This window comes from Chionomys nivalis, chromosome 3, assembly GCF_950005125.1.
Source record: "Chionomys nivalis chromosome 3, mChiNiv1.1, whole genome shotgun sequence".
In the NCBI taxonomy this organism is placed as follows: domain Eukaryota; kingdom Metazoa; phylum Chordata; class Mammalia; order Rodentia; family Cricetidae; genus Chionomys; species Chionomys nivalis.
In genome coordinates, this window is record NC_080088.1 from 111,930,880 (window position 1) to 111,947,290 (window position 16,411).

Sequence of the window (16,411 nt, forward strand, 5' to 3'; positions counted from 1 at the left end):
GCAAGAGCAAGTGCTCCTAGCTGCTGAGTCATCTCTCTAGCTCCTAGGTGGACAGTTTAGGTAACCCACATACCAGCGTTTTGGGCAAAATATGGAACTGTGATTTAAAAAAAAAATAGTCTAACAGAAATGGTCACCATTGTCCCTAAGATTTGCAAAATGTAGGAGCAGATGCAATCTATATTTTGACTTGTAAAGAAGTCAAATGTCAAAAAATTACATTGAGTTTATCAGGTATTGCAATTGGACAAGAGGATTTTGAGGACTTTCCATAGAATGTTTGAAAGCATGGCGCTTTAAGACTTGAGAAGTCAGGCAGTGGTGGCGCACGACTTTAATCCCAGCACTCGGGAGGCAGAAGCAGGCAAATCTCTGCGAGTTTGAAGCCAGCCTGGTCTACAGAGAAAGTTCCAGGACAGGCTCCAAAGCTAAAGAGAAACCCTGTCTCAAAAAAAAAAGAAGAAAAAAAAAAAAAAAAAAAAAGGACTTGAGGAGAGCTGGATAGTGGTGGTGCACAGCTTTAATCCCAGCATTTGGGAAGCAGAGGCAGGTGGATCTCTGTGAGTTTGTTCAAGACCAACCTGGTCTACAAAGCAAATTCCAGGACAGTAAGGACTGTTTCACAGAGAAACCTTGTCTCAAAAATAAAAATAAAAATTAAAGGGCTGGAGAGATGGCTCAGTGGTTAAGAGCATTGCCTGCTCTTCCAAAGGTCCTGAGTTCAATTCCCAGCAACCACATGGTGGCTCACAACCATCTGTAAAGAGGTCTGGCGCCCTCTTCTGGCCTTCAGGCATACACACAGACAGAATATTGTATACATAATAAATAAATATTTAAAAATATGTATATAAATTAAATAAATAAATAGACTTAAGGAGGGGCTGGAGAGATGACTCAGCCATTTAGAGCATTGGCTCCTCTTCCAGAAGTCCTGAGTTCAATCAATTCCCAGCATCTACATGGCGGATCACAACTGTCTATGACTCTAATTTCACGAGTTCTGCTGCCCTCTTCTGGTGTGCATGAATATGAACAAAACACTCATATACATAAAATCTATAAATAAATAAACTTTTTGAAAAAAATGACTTGAAGAAAACCTCCCAATTCAAATCATAAAGGCAGAAATGGAGGTTGGATGTGGTGGCACATGCCTGTCATTGGAGACTGAGGCAGGACTGTTATGAGTTAGAGGTCAGTCCGGGCTACACAGTGAGATCCTGTCTAAAACAAAAAACAACAACAAAAAATTAAAGGTTCTTTTGTTCCTTCATCATAAATACGTGGCTAGAGTAGTCTGGTGACCTCCTGCGGTGTATCTATAGGCAAATAAGGCAATGCCCTGGGGTACGGAATTCAAGAACGGTGGAGAAGACAGAACTCCATATTCCTTCAGAGGTCCCAAGTCACTTCTAAAGTTCCCTCCACCCATCAGCAGCGGATTTTTTATTAGAAATGCTCACTTCTAGGTTCTGTTTAGAGTTGACTGACTCTAAATACCATGAGGCTGTAGCTGGGATTCTACATTTTTAATGAAACCGCCATGAGACCCATAGGGTCTCACAACAAAGTTCCTTAGAAAGAGCAGCCTCAGGCTCCGCCCCGGCGGGTCCTGGTCCCCCGCCCCTGCAACGCCCACTCAGTCCCGTCCTTCCCGGCGCGGCGTAGTCTCCGCCCCTAGCCCCGCCTCCTTGCGGAATCCTCGGGCTTTAAACCTATCCCCACTGGTCTGGCCCCAGGCCCCACCTCCTCCTTCAGACTTTCCCGGCCTCGGGAGCCCTTTCCCGTGATACCTTGCGCTCGGCTGTGGCCGTTGCCTGGCAACTCACAGGCCTGGTTGCCGTGCTCGGCCATGGAGCCGCGGGGCTTCCCGCCGCTTCTGTTGGTGCTCCTGAGCTGCTGCGCTTCAGCGAGCACCCAGGCCGTGGCCACTCCGGCTGTGGCCACCCCAGCCATGACGCAGGAGGACCTCAACTCCACCGAGGCTACCCCAGACATGACGCAGGAGGATCTCAACTCCACCGAGGCCACCACCCCAGACGTGACGAAGGAGGACCTCAACTCCACCGAGGCCACCACCCCAGACGTGACGAAGGAGGACCTCAACTCCACCGAGGCCACCACCCCAGACGTGACGAAGGAGGACCTCAACTCCACCGAGGCCACCACCCCAGACGTGACGAAGGAGGACCTCAACTCCACCACTCCAGCCACTCTCAGAACCTCCGGGTCGCCTAGGACCCCGAGTACTCCCGGGGCCCCGGAGCTTTCTGGCCCCAGGCCCACCCCGGTCACGGACGGTGGGTACAGAGTGTTAACTCCCTAGAGCGGGTAGAAGACTAGTGAGAACGTACGAAAATGATAACCACTCAAAATTCCATCCTTGTTAGCCTCCCTGTCATAACCCTGAAAGAGAGATGGGATCTCCGGCACACAAATGTGAAAGGCAGGGGCCCTAAATGAGACACTCTCAGATCTTGGAAAACTTCAGTAGACCCCGGCAACGTTATTGCCAAAGTTTATAATGAATAAATTTGCCCAGCTGAAGATAAAGTTAGATAGTTTCTGGAACGTGGAGGAAATGAACGCATAGACTCTGCTGAACTTTTCGGTTCGTACATTTCAGACGCCAAAGGTGTAGCTCACTTTGAATAGGGAGGGCCCTTCTCTGTTGATTTCAGCGTGCCTCGTATGTTGTTTGGATGTGGGAACGTGTAAGGTGAGGGCTTAGGCCCGGATATTAGGATTTGTGTTTATGGATAATGAATGCACCAGAAACTGATGTTTCTTCAAAACAATATTACATTTACTTATTTATGTGTGTGGTGATGAGATACCACGGCATGTGGAGGTCAGAGGACAGCTTGAATTTTGCTGCTCCCAAAGCAAGTGGCTACCAGGCCTTCTGGTAAGTGCCTTTATCTGTACATATCACCAGCCCAGAAACTGATCTTCTCATCTTGCTTTACACATTAGTGAATTTTTTATAATCTGACTTTACACCTGTGGCTTCAGGGCTCTGTGACCCTTTGAGTTTGTAAAATTTTGTAACTGCATTTTTCTAGAGTAAGGGATTGTAGCAGTCCTTAGGTTCTCCATGGAGCTGTGATTTCAAAACAAGAACTTTAGACAGCCTTGTCCAGATTGAGAGAGAGAGTGTGTGTGTGATTTTTTTATTACTATTTGAGAGAAAAAGATCTTTCACCCAGTGAGGCTGAGAGCATAGGTGACTGAAAGAGCTGTCTTTGACTGGTGTCCTGAACTCTTGGAGCTGATTTCAGGTCCTTCTTCTTGGAGGCCTTCTTTGAAAGCTGGTTTGTGAGAAAAAGTACGAGGACTGGTGGGTGGTGCGGGTCAGTGGTTGGGTGTTCACTCAGCATGCACTAGGCCCTGGGTTCAATCCCCGGCACCAAAGGGGGAAACAAATGAGAAATACACTTGATACTTTAATATATGAATCAAACTCTCTGCTTTATATTTCAACGCTGACTTGTGAATTAGCAGAGACGTCCCATCATTATATTTGGGGACAATATAGCCAAGTGTTCGTGTCTGAAACTCTACAAGGCTTTTTGCGGGGGGGGGGGTTGTTATTTATTTATTTATTTATTTATTTGTTTGTTTGTTTATTTATTTTTGAGACAGGCTTTCTCTGTGTAGCCCTGGCTGTCCTGGAACTCACTCTGTAGACCAGGCTGGCCACAAACTCAGAGGTCCACTTGCCTCTGCCTCCTGAGTGCTGGGACTAAAGGCATGCGCCACCACCGCCTGGCTTCTCTAAGGTTTTTGAACTGGAATGTTGTTAATCCAGGTCAGTGCACCCATTAGTGATTTTTCTCCCCCAGATGAAGCTGTGCCTGAGCTGACATGCCTAGGGCTCGTGTTCAGGGCTGGCATTCCAGGAAAAAAAGATGCACTTCATCTTTTTAACTATCTCACCCTGCCTAGTACATTACTGCGCTGTAACTCATTTAATCCTCACAACAACCCCACGATGTGTCTAATCCTCATCTAGTTACTTACAAAGATCGAAGCTTTGACAACAAATTGTGGTTACAATCTTAGACATGTGAGAAAGCGGACCCAGTTGCTCACTTGATTTTTCTCATCGCGGTTCAGGAATTTGGTATTATTTAATGAGCACACACAGGTGTCCTTGGCTAGAGAGAATCCTTTTTAGAGGGAGTACATTTGTCCCGCGGACTAAGAAAGTCCTATGTATTTATCAATAAGCTTTCGTTCCTCTTCATGCTTCTTCAAAGCATGATATACCATTTATTTTTGGGGGGGGATCTAAAACTTTAAAAAAGTATTTTATTTTAAATTATGTGTGTATGTTTGTATATCTCTGTGTGAGTATGTGCACATGTGTGCTGGTGTCCTCAGAGGTCAGAAAAGGGCCTCAGAGCCCCAGGAGCTTGGTTAGGTGATTGTGAGCTGCCTGACTTGGGTGCTGGGAAGTGAACTTGGGTTCTGTACACAAGTGGTATGTGCTTTTAGCTCCTGAACCATATCTCCAGCCTGCTCTAAAACTCTTCCAGTCTCCCGACTTCTCCTTCCTGCCTAGCTTCCTTCCTGACGGTTTTGTTGAGTGGCCCAGGCTGGCCTATAACCTGCATACATACCCTCTTGACTCTGCCTCCCATCTCTAGAGCTGGCTTTTAATTGTGAAACCATTCATTCAGACAGTCAAGAATGTTGATGTGACGTCCTATAAGCATTTGACTAAAATTCTTTCCTTTGTTTGTAGCTTAAGATTATTTTCCAAAAAAAAAAAAAAAAAAAAAAAAAAAAAAGAAGGAAACTAAACATTACAGTTAAGAGTCAGTGATGCCCAAGGAGGAACCACGGTACACGCCTGTGATCCAGAATTTTCTACATAGAGGTGGGACAATTAGGAGGCCAGCCTGGGCCACGTGAGCCTCTGTTTCAGGAAACACAGAACAGCAACAACAACCAAAAAAAAAAAAAAAAAAAAAAAAAAAATCCTGAAGTCCTGAATTTATTATTTCCTCCCTCCTCACAATAGTCTGTGTCATGAATTCAGTTTGTTATTTTCATGCTCTGGCATTATTTTGTTTTTAAGATTTATTCATTTTTATCTTATGTGGATGGATGTTGTCTTTTTTTTTTTTAAATATTTATTTATTATGTATACAATATTCTGTCTATGTGTATGGCTGCAGACCAGAAGAGGGCACCAGACCTCATTACAGATGGTTGTGAGCCACCATGTGGTTGCTGGGAATTGAACTCAGGACCTTTGGAAGAGCAGGCAATGCTCTTAACCTCTGAGCCATCCCTCCAGCCCGGATGGATGTTGTCTTATACCTGCATGTATACTGTGTGTTGTAAGTGTGCCTGAGGCCAGAAGAGGGCATCGGATGCCCTGGAACCAGAGGCACAGATGGTTGTGTGCTGTCAAGTGGGTTCTAGGAACCAAAGTTAGATCCACGGCAAGGGCAGCCAGTGAGTGCTCTTAGCCACCCAGCCTTCTCTTCGGGCTCTCTTACTCTTTCAAAGGGTTTTCTCTGTTTAACAAGAATGAATGCTAAATTGAAACAGTGTCACATTCTCAGCTCCCAGAGCTCTCCGAGACTGTTGGAGAAGGCTCTCTTCTGCGCTTGTGCAGGTTCTCTGTCTGCTAAAGGGACTGGGAGAGGAGCACTGGAGTCATGATGACCAGCAGAGTGGACACAGGCAAAGTTGCTACGGGGTGGGTTCCTGCTTTTCCTCCATGCTGTATTATCCTGCCATAAATTTATTACCCTGTATTGTAAATTTTTTTTTATAAATATTTATTTATTTATTATGTATACAATATTCTGTCTGGCCGGGCGGTGGTGGCGCACGCCTTTAATCCCAGCACTCGGGAGGCAGAGGCAGGTGAATCTCTGTGAGTTCGAGACCAGCCTGGTCTACAAGAGCTAGTTCCAGGACAGGCTCCAAAACCACAGAGAAACCCTGTCTCGAAAAAAACCAAAAAAAAAAAAAAAAAAAAAAAAAAAAAAAAAAAAAAAAAAAAAACAATATTCTGTCTGTGTGTATGCCTGCATGCCAGAAGAGGGCACCAGACCTCATTACAGATGGTTGTGAGCCACCATGTGGTTGCTGGGAATTGAACTCAGGACCTTTGGAAGAGCAGGCAATGCTCTTAACCTCTGAGCCATCTCTCCAGCCCTGTATTGTAAATTTTTAAAGAACATTTTGACTGGCAATGGTGGCACATGTCTTTAATCCCAGAGACAGGCAGATCTCTGAGTTCAGGGTCGGTCTGGTCTACAGAGTGAGTTCCAGGACAGCCAGGGCTACATAGAAAAACCCTGTCTCAAAAAGGAAAAAAGAAAAAAAAGGACATTTTAAGCCATAATAGGAACAGTTGATTATTGGTCAGGATCTTAATGACTAAGAGTTTATAGTTTCAAACCAACTGGCCATGTATTTTAAAGTTAAGTAAGAATAAATATATATAACATGTGTGTATGATGGTGGTATCATACCAAAGAGTTAAAGATTTTTGGATGAAAAAAAAACAAAAAACAAAAACAACTGGCCAAAAAAAGCCTTTAAAACTAACAGTTAATTCCAGCCTCAGAAGGCAGAGGCAGGCAGATCTCCCGGTTTGAGGACAGCCTGGTCCACAGAGTGAATTCCAATATAGACAAGGCAAAGAAAAGCTGGAAAAGAAAAAATTAAGAATAAAAAGCAACCAGGACATGCGAGGAAAGTGATGCGGTGGTCAAGAGTCCTTCCTTAGATTCTTCTCTGAAGTAGGAGCGCAGGCATCTGTGGTTGCCTCAGGGAGACACTGGTGTCCACAGGTGACTTTCCCCCAAGCACAATAGGAAGCAGACATTTTGTGACATTGACTTCTGGAATCCTTTGGTGGCAGGGAGCAGTAACAGCCTGCCTACTATGATCCTCTGACCCCCACTGTTTTTCTTCCTCAGTTGCTGCTCTGTGTGTCTGTGACCTGCTTCCAGCACAGTGTGATGTCAACTGCTGTTGTGACCCTGACTGCAGCCCCACAGATTTCAGCGTCTTCTCTGCCTGCTCAGTCCCAGTTGTCACGTAAGCATATGACAGGGACTTTTGATGGCAGGTTGGTTAGGGCAATAAAATTTGGGGAGAGAAAGAATGTTCCTTGCTATTCAGAAACCCTACTGTGCAAAGTCCTGCACTGTCAGAAGCTGTGGTTTGTCTGCGTGCAACCCCACAAGAGTATGGGCAATGGAAGGGCATGCGTGTTGCCTCTAGAGCAGCGGTTCTTGACCTGTGGGTTGTGACCTTTGGAGGTCGCATATCCAATGTCATGTGTATCAGATATTTACATTGCCTTTTATAACAGGAGCAAAATTACAGTTACGAAGTAGCAATGAAATAATTTTATGATGGAGGGGTTTCACCACAACATGAGGAACTATATTAAAGAGTCATGGCATCAGGAAGGTTGAGAACCCCTGCTCCAGAGGGTTATGAAGTGAGTCTCTCTGTCTGTAGAGTAATAGGTGCCTAGATAATGTGTCACCTGTTTGTACTTGTGAATTAGTCTCATACAGCCTAGGTGTGTGTGCACACCTTTGTGTGTAGTGTATGCATGTAATCTTTGCATTCGTGTGTTTTGGCAGAGGTCAACATGGGTTTCATCATCTATTCCTTTTTACTTTACTTTTGTTTGTTTTTTCGAGATAGGGTTTCTCTATGTAGCTCTGGCTGTCCTGGATCTCATCTGTAGATCAGGCTGGCCTCCCCAGTGCTGGGATTAAAGGTGTCCACCACCACCACCTGGCTTCACCTTATTTTTGAGATGGGTTTCACATTGAACATGGAACTCTTTTGTTTTTTTGGCTAGACTGACTGGCTAACAACTTTTCTCCTTCCCTGCCCAGTGTTACAGGTACCCACCAACGTCTAGCTTTTATCCATGCTGGGATCCGAACTCAGGCCCTCATGCTTCTGAGACAAGCAATTTACCCACTGAGCCACCTCCAGCCCCTGGATTTCCCAGCTCTTTCTGTAAATATTAACTAGGATGGTTTGTGTGAACCTCTCTGGTTGTAAACGAAGCGAGGATTCTCAATTCACAGTACATGGGCAATGATGGAGAGAGAGAGATTCTCATGAGAGTACAGGTGAAAAAGTGATCCATTCTGAGTGATCTCGGCTTGTGGTTCAGAGGTTTTTCCAAAAAAAAAAAAAAAAAGGCAGCCCTTTGAAAAGGCTCATACATTCAGGGTGGGACCAGCTTACTGCGGAGAGAGCTGACTGAAATTCAGTGACAGCCACCTGGCAGCTTAGTCCTTTTGGAAACACAATGAACTCTTCCCATGAGAAACCATTTTATCAGCCCAATGGAGAAACCCTGTCAGATGTAAAGAAGTCTGGAGAGCAGGTTGCTGGAGGGGATCATTTTCTGGCCTCAGGACTAGAGCAGGGTTTACCCTTTCTAGAAATCATTCTGCTCTTGTCTTGGGTCTGCCAGCATGCACCACCAGTCCTACAAGAATGTCATTTTTTTGAATTGGAATGCCATTTGTTAAAATACAGTAATTTTTTTTTTTTTTTCGAGACAGGGTTTCTCCGCAGCTTTTGGTTCTTGTCCTGGAACTAGCTCTTGTAGACCAGGCTGGCCTCGAACTCACAGAGATCCACCTGCCTCTGCCTCCCGAGTGCTGGGATTAAAGGCGTATGCCACCACCGCCCGGCTTTAATATTTTTTGAGATAGGATTTTGTTGGGTAGCCCCAGCTGGCTTAAAACTTCTTATATACCACACTGCCTCAATCTCACAGAGATCCACACCAATCTCTGCCTCCTGAGTGCTGGGATTAAATGTGTGCACCACCACTGTTCAGCTACCTTTATTATTTTATTTTTAATTATGTGTATAGATTCTGTCTTAGGCATGGGGGGCGGTAATGCACAAGAGTATAGTTGCCTGCTGAGGCCAGAAGAGCGTACTGGATCCCTGAACCTGGAGTCATAGGAGGTTGTGAGCCACCCAACATGGGTCCTGGGACCCGAACTCAGGTCTTCTTCAAGAGCAGTACATACTTTTTTTTTTTTTTTTTTTTTTTTTTTTGGTTTTTCGAGACAGGGTTTCTCTGTGGTTTTGGAGCCTGTCCTGGAACTAGCTCTGTAGACCAGGCTGGTCTCGAACTCACAGAGATCCATCTGCCTCTGCCTCCCAAGTGCTGGGATTAAAGGCGTGCGCCACCACCGCCCGGCGGCAGTACATACTTTTAACTAACTTATGAGTCACCATTCTGGCCCCCTTAAGTTTCTGAGACAAGGTCTCTTTATGCAGCCTTGGCTGTCCTGGAGCTCACTCTATAGACCAGCCTGGCATTGATCTCAAGAGATTTGCTTGCCTTTGCCTCTTGAGTACTGGGATTAAGGACATATGTCATAACACCCAGCCCCTGTACAGCTTTTTAAAGTTACGTTTTTATTTACTTTTTGTATGTGTATGTTCATACTTTGGTGCTCATGTGGAGGTCAGAGAATAACTTTCGGGAGTCAGTTTTCTCCTTACATCATGTGGGTCTCAGGGGTCAAACTCAGGTCATTAAACTTGGCAGCAGGGACCTTTACCCTATGAGCCATCTTGCTGACCCCCAAATATGGTAATTCTAGATGTAAACAATAGTTTTTAGAACAGAAGACAGCAAGCTTTGAGGACCAACCAGGTAACATGTTAGTCTGTGCGCATCACTTGGGCGTCTGTTGCAGCTGAGCAAAAGCTGCCACTGCTGTGGGAATGAGCAGGTGCCCTGAGTTGTGTAAAGCTTTATAAAAACAGACTGCATTTGTAGACTTGAGAGTTTGTTGTAGAGTATTAGTTTAAGATGTATTACATTCATTAAAGCTGTGGAATATTTGTTTAATGGATTTGCATTACGTTATATTTGTTTAACTCTGTGAAACTGTGTCACTTTGCCTGTCTAAAATATTTGATTGGTTTAATAAAGAGCTGAACGGCCAATAGGTAGGCAGCAGAGAGGGATAGGTGGGGCTGCCAGACAGAATAAAGAGAAGAGAAGAGGAGAAGGGAGGGGAGGGGAGGAGAGAAGGAGAGGAAGAGAGAGGAGGACATCAGGGGCCAGCCATGGACTAAGAAGGGGGAAAGATATATAGAATAAAGGAAGGTAAGAAGTCCAGAGGCAAAGGTAGACAGACTAAGTTAAGTTAAGAAAAGCTGTCTAGAAACAAGCCAAATGAAGACCAGGCACTCATAAGAAAGAATAAGTCACCATGTATTTATTGGGAGCTGGGTGGTAGGCCCCCAAAAGTTTTCTTTAAACAAACAAACAAACAAAAAATAGCTACAAGGGTTAGGGTTAAATCTTTCAGTAAAAGACTTCAGTTTTTTAAAACTTACAACCTCCCCCCAAAATATGAACCAAATTAAACTCTACTGTAGCCTTAACTCCTTGGGGATGCCTGGGTCAGGAGGATCATTTGAGTTCTGGTGTTGGAAAATAGCCTGGACAATTATAGGGAGACCTTATCTCTAAAAATCAAAAGAAAAAAATAGCAAACGTCATATGCTAATTTGTAGAGTGCCCAAAGGTTTCATTATGTTTAACTGCCAACAACTCCTCCTGTCATAATGACTTGGTGGGCATCCTGGGTGAACCTATCCCTCATCAGGTGGAACCTTCGTGAGCACAGGAGTATCTGTTATAGGTGCTGTCAGTGCCAGCCCAGCTGATACCATGTAGTGGGCCTTCATTAAACTGTCTTGACTGGCAGGAACACTGCTTAGTGAGAGAGTGCTGGCCTGGCACGTGCAAGGCTCTAGGTGTGTGTGGTCCCTGGTAACACACACCAGCTGACTGAGTAGAGTCCTGGTGTGACCTCTGCCTTGTCACCTTTCAGCAGATACCAGTGCGGGAGGGGATAGGATGGCAGCAAGGCCTGGCACTGGCCCAGGCAGGTACTCCACACTTGGCCACCTTCTGTGCCTTTTTGAGCACCTCCTACTAGCCTAGAGACATAAAGCTGAGTTTGCCATGCTACTTTTAAGAGCTTACTGTTAGATGAGGGGGAGGAGTGAATGAGGCAGGGCCCCGAGGAACACCAGAGATGCCAGAACACTCAGGTAGGCCGGGAAGGCTTTCTAGAAAAGATGGTCCAAGCCGTGTTGAGTCCTGAGGGACAAGTACAAGTTGGGCAACATAAGTTTGTGGATAGGCATTCTGGGCTGTGGCATAGGCTGAACAGATAGCTGAGATAGAGAAGGATGGGCAAGAGAGCAGGGCAGGATGACCCAGTGGGTCAAGGTGCTTCCTACCGAGCCTGCCGGCCTGAGCTTGATCTCTAGCACCTACATGCTACATAGTAGGAGAACCAACTCATATAAATTGTCCTCTGTCTTCCACACATTTGCTGTGGAAAAAGAACCCCCCCACACACACACAAATACACACCAGACAAATATAGTAAAAATACTTTTAAAACTTCCTAGAATGTTTTTATATTTATTTGATTTATATATGTGTGTGCATGTGTGTGTTATGTGCACTAGATGCATGCAGTACCCACAGAATCCAGAAGAGAGCATCATATCCCCTGGAATTGGAGTTGCAGGCATGAGCTGCCTTGATGTGGGTTCTAGGATCTGAACCTAGGTTCTCTATAAGTGCAGGAAATGCTTAACCACTGAGCCACCTCTCCAGCTCCCAAAATATCATGATCTTAATGCTGACCAAGTTTATGGAAAAGTGCCCTGCACTATGTTCCACACCCAGCAGCCTTCCCTTAATGTTGTTGTTGTTATGTTTTTGAGATAGATCCTCACTGTGTAGCTCTGACTGATGTAGAACTGCCATGTAGACCTGAACTCACAGACCCATTTGTCTACACCGCCCTAGTGCTGGGAATAAAGGTGTGCACCATCATGCTCGGCAGGAGTTATTCTGCATGTCCTCTTTCTGTTAGAGAGAAAAGCTTCAGTGCCACCGAAACAAATACAAATGTTTGGACGTCAGACTTCATCAGTGCCCTTGTGGTTCTTCTTAGGGTAGTAACAGCGTCTGGAAGATTAGGGTGATCTGGTTTAGATTGTGGACTGAAAACCTGCTGTTGTTTCCTTTCTCTCTCAGGGGTGATAGACAGTTTTGTAGTCGGAAGGCAGCTGTCTACTCAATGAATTTGACAGCAGACCCTCCTCACCGGGTCTTTAAACTCATTGACCAGATCAACCCTTCCATCTTCTGCATCCACATTTCAAACTGTAAGTATTTGAATTTGATAGATTTTGTGAAGCCCTGTTTTTCTTTTAAAAGTTGCTTTTTGGGAAAACACCTCATTCAGCTCCATTTAAAGCACCCATTCTGTGTTTTGGCTGTGTGAATACTTCAAGGCTTGAGGCTGATTCACAGGTAACTTTACAGACCCTTGGCACACAGTGTCTTCAAGTCCTTGTGCTGTCGCTGTCTCTATCTTATACTTGACTTCAAAGATGTTTATGCCAAGTAACCATGGGAATCCAGGTTGTGTGTGTGCGTGCATGCATGTGTGTGTGTGCACGTGTATGTGCACGTTTATTTCCTCTTGGAGTAATAGTTGAGAATCAGTTTCATCTTTAAATGTTACCTGTGGTTTCCATTTCCCTTTTCTTTTTTATTTTTACTCAGAGTATTTGCATGAATACAGGATCTTTATTTTTACCTGAGCAGTCAGCCTAGGCAGTGGGTTACTGCTGAGGATGTGCTGTTCTCGGGATATCAAAGAGCACAGGCACACTCACGGCTCTGTCGGTTAACCTTCATTATCTCATTCCAAATCTTTCCCTACTTGGGATTTGTTCCCTCGTACGTAAAGCCTTGGGGGGACTGTGCTGTGATTTGTCCTACGTGACAACTGACAGTGACTGTTTAAGCCATAACAGCAGCCTAATGGACACGGAGCCTGCCTCTACCTCGCCTTTCATGCGATGAATAAGTCTTATCTTCCCATAGCCACCCAAAGAGAATGTCCCCAGGAGGGGGTAAGAAGCAGACACTTGTCTGTGTGCTGGAGAAAGTGACCAGCTCTGTCCCTTGGTTTCTGCTGTGTTGTTTTCTGCAGGCCTTCGAAGCAGTTACTACCAACCACACTGTTAGATGCAGCCAAGTCTAGTGATCCTGTTTGTTTGGTTACTGATTTTTCAAGACAGGGTCTTGGCCTGGAACTCATCATATAGACAAGGGTGGTCTTAAAGCCATGATGGTAGGGATCCTGTTCATTTAAGAAGCCTTAAATCCTGGGAGATGCTGGGCCGTGGTGGTACACGCCTTTAATCACAGCACTTGGGAGGCAGAGGCAGGCAGATCTCTGTGAATTTAAGGCCAGCCTGATCTATCGAGTGAGTGCAAGGACAGGCTCCAAAGCTACACAGAAAAACCCTGTCTCAAAAAGAAAGAAAGAAAATCCCAGGAGAGGCAAATATAAAAGAAAACCTTTTATTTCTTTTAAGATAGGGTTTTTTAGCCGGGCGGTGGTGGCGCACGCCTTTAATCCCAGCACTTGGGAGGCAGAGGCAGGCGGATCTCTGTGAGTTCGAGACCAGCCTGGTCTACAAGAGCTAGTTCCAGGACAGGCTCCAAAACCACAGAGAAACCCTGTCTCGAAAAACCAAAAAAAAAAAAAAAAAAAAAAAAAAAAAAAAGATAGGGTTTTTCTGTGTAACATAGATGTCCTGGAACTCACTATGTGGACTTTGAACTCAGACCCACCTGCCTCTGCCTATGCTGGGACTAAAGGCTTGTGCCACTACCACCCGACAAGAAAACATTGAAAACTACATTTATTTATGTGTGTGCACATGCATGCATGCGTGCATATGTTAGAGGGTGTCTCTTCTAGAGTTATTTCTCTCTTTCTACTATCTGGGTCCTGGGGATCCAACTCAGGTTGTCAGGTCTGGCGACAAGTGCCTTTATTTACAGAGCCATAAAGAAAGTCCATAAAACCTTTTATTATATCAGCCTTTTTGTTTTGATTTTTGAGACAGGGTTTCTCTTTGTAGCCTTGACTGTTGTTGAACTAGCTTTGTAGACCAGGCTGGCCTCTAATGGACTCAGAGATCTGCCTGCCTCTGCCTACCACATGCTGGAATTAAAGGTGTGCACCACTACCGCCCAGTTTTTAACATCGATCTTGTTGCTACTAAGAATGGGTTTCTAAAGTAGGGATGTCACATACTCCATACATTTCTGCTAATTTTCAATGCTTTGTCTAAAAATAGACAAGCCTGCTCTGTCCTTTGCTAATCCGGAAGTGCCTAATGAAGACAATTTCGACAGACTGACACAAGCATCGGGTGGCTTTACGCTGAGTGCCACATCCGACGGTCCTTCTACAGCCACCTCAGATGCCCCACAGCCCACTAAATACGAGGTGAGCCAACAACGTGATGGAAGTCTCTCACACATCCTGAAATATCAGCTAATTTCAGTGTCAAAAACTGCCAGCCCTTGGGACATAGTTGACACCACAGAGAGTCATTGCTGCTCCTCTCAAGGATCATGGGAAGCCAAATGAGGGTTCAAATTCTGAACCCAGGATTTGAGGCCTCTTCTGCAGTTGAATTTTTCTTTTCTTTTCTTTTTGTTTGTTTGTTTGTTTTTTCAAAACAGGGTTTCTCTGTGTAACAGCTCTGGCTGTCTTGGAACTCACTCTGTAGACCAGACTGGCCTCGAACTCCCAGAGATCCACCTGCCTCTGCCTCCCGAGGGCTGGGATTAAAGGCGCATGCCACCACCGTCTGGCTCTGTGGTTGAATTTTATGTCACAAACTTTTCTGTTCTTTTCAGCCCAAGAGACCACAGCAAACTGATTGAAGCCTGCCTCTGGGCATGGGGAGTGGACTGCCTGAGTGCCAGGTCCTCGTCTCAGGATCATATTTTGTTTTACAGATATTAGGAAGCTGTGTGCTATTTTATATATCCCTTCATTAGCAAACCAGTAAAATATGACCTGTTAATGATGTCTGTACTTTTTTTTATTGATTTTTATTGAGCTCTACATTTTTTTCTGCTCCCCTCCCTGCCTCTCCCCTCCCTTTCAACCCTCCCCCAAGGTCCCCATGCTCCCAATTTACTCAGGAGATCTTGTCTTTTTCTACTTCCCATGTAGATTAGATCTATACTGGTGCCCACCTATAATCTCAGCATTTGGGAGGTGGAGGCAGGAGAAGCAGGAGTTGAAATTTAAAGCAGCCTGAGCTACATGAAACCCTGCCTCCAAACAAAACAAGAGGGGTGTTGAGATCACTAAGTGGTTAGGTACTTGAGCCACAGCACATAGACAGGTGTCCAGATCTCCACTATCCTCGTAAATGCTTCAGGAGGTCAGCATCGAAAGGTGGACATGGGATCTCCAGGAGAAAGCTGGCTACAGACTAACTCTATCTGCCCGCTCAGGGTTTAATTGAGAGACCTTGCTTTATTGAATAATGTAGTTGAATAACTGCAGATGCTTCCTGATATCAACCTTAAGCTTCCATTTATTTGCCCATGTATCCATGTGCCCATGCAGACACACAGACACACACACGCGTGTGTCCATGCACATACAAACAATTATATCATATACACACATGTGTGTGGAAAAGGAAGGGCAAAAATAACCTTTTCCGAAGCATCCTCGGGAAAGGGAAGTCTAATGTAGACTCGTTGGAGTGGGAAGCAGCAGAGGAGCCTCAGTAAAGATGGAAGGCTCTCATTGGTAGAGCGCATGCTTAGTGTGCTCCAGGCCGTGGTGTCAATCCCACCTACTCCGCCCCTTCCCACACGAAAAAAAGTCCACATTGTAAACCTTTGTAAAAAAGGCTGGCTCATGTTCATCCTGGTCTATAAGTGTATCTACAAAATTTGTACATAATTGTAGAAATGGAGTTCATGGCCACATTATTCTAGAAAGCGCTCTTGTTTTTCTGCAATAACCTTTGTGTCTTGCCATATCAATATGAAGGCCAGTTATTGCACGCGGGGCACTGTGAGGGGCTTTCCCAGCATTACCGAATACAGCCTGGGAAGAACTCACTGCTGTCCCACTAAACTGAGAGAAACGGGTGCAGAAGAGCTCTGGACCAGTGTCAGAGCATCTTGACAAGCCCGCCTTGTGTGTGTCCCACCATTCCAGTCTTGGCAGCACTGGGGCTGAAACCACGCTGCTCATGGATCCCAGCACCCCAGCCCCAGCCCTTCTATATGTTTTTAGTTTTTCTTCTTTCTCACTGTATGTTCAGCTGGTCCTTGAAATGATAATCTTCCTGTCTCTACTTCCTGAGCAGAAGAATACACCAGCCGCTATCCATTCTTTTTTATTTTTAATTAGAAACATTAATTATGTGTTCCTATTTCTTTATTTTGAGATAGAGTCTCACTCTGTAGCCTTGACTGTCCTAGACCTTGCTATGT

General features: G+C 45.1%; 1 protein-coding gene across 4 annotated transcripts in view; it reads left to right on the top strand.

The window, feature by feature from the left end:
- Positions 1-1,830: 1,830 nt before the first annotated feature.
- Positions 1,831-16,411, top strand: part of Tctn1 (tectonic family member 1) — a 32,299-nt gene continuing 17,718 nt past the window's right edge. For all 4 annotated transcript variants that reach the window (XM_057764583.1, XM_057764585.1, XM_057764586.1 and 1 more), the window contains exons 1-4: positions 1,831-2,303; positions 6,954-7,074; positions 12,110-12,240; positions 14,236-14,387. In XM_057764583.1, coding sequence (XP_057620566.1) covers positions 1,856-2,303; positions 6,954-7,074; positions 12,110-12,240; positions 14,236-14,387 — 852 coding nt within the window. In that variant the 5' untranslated portion in view covers positions 1,831-1,855. The remainder of the gene's footprint in view (positions 2,304-6,953; positions 7,075-12,109; positions 12,241-14,235; positions 14,388-16,411) is intronic.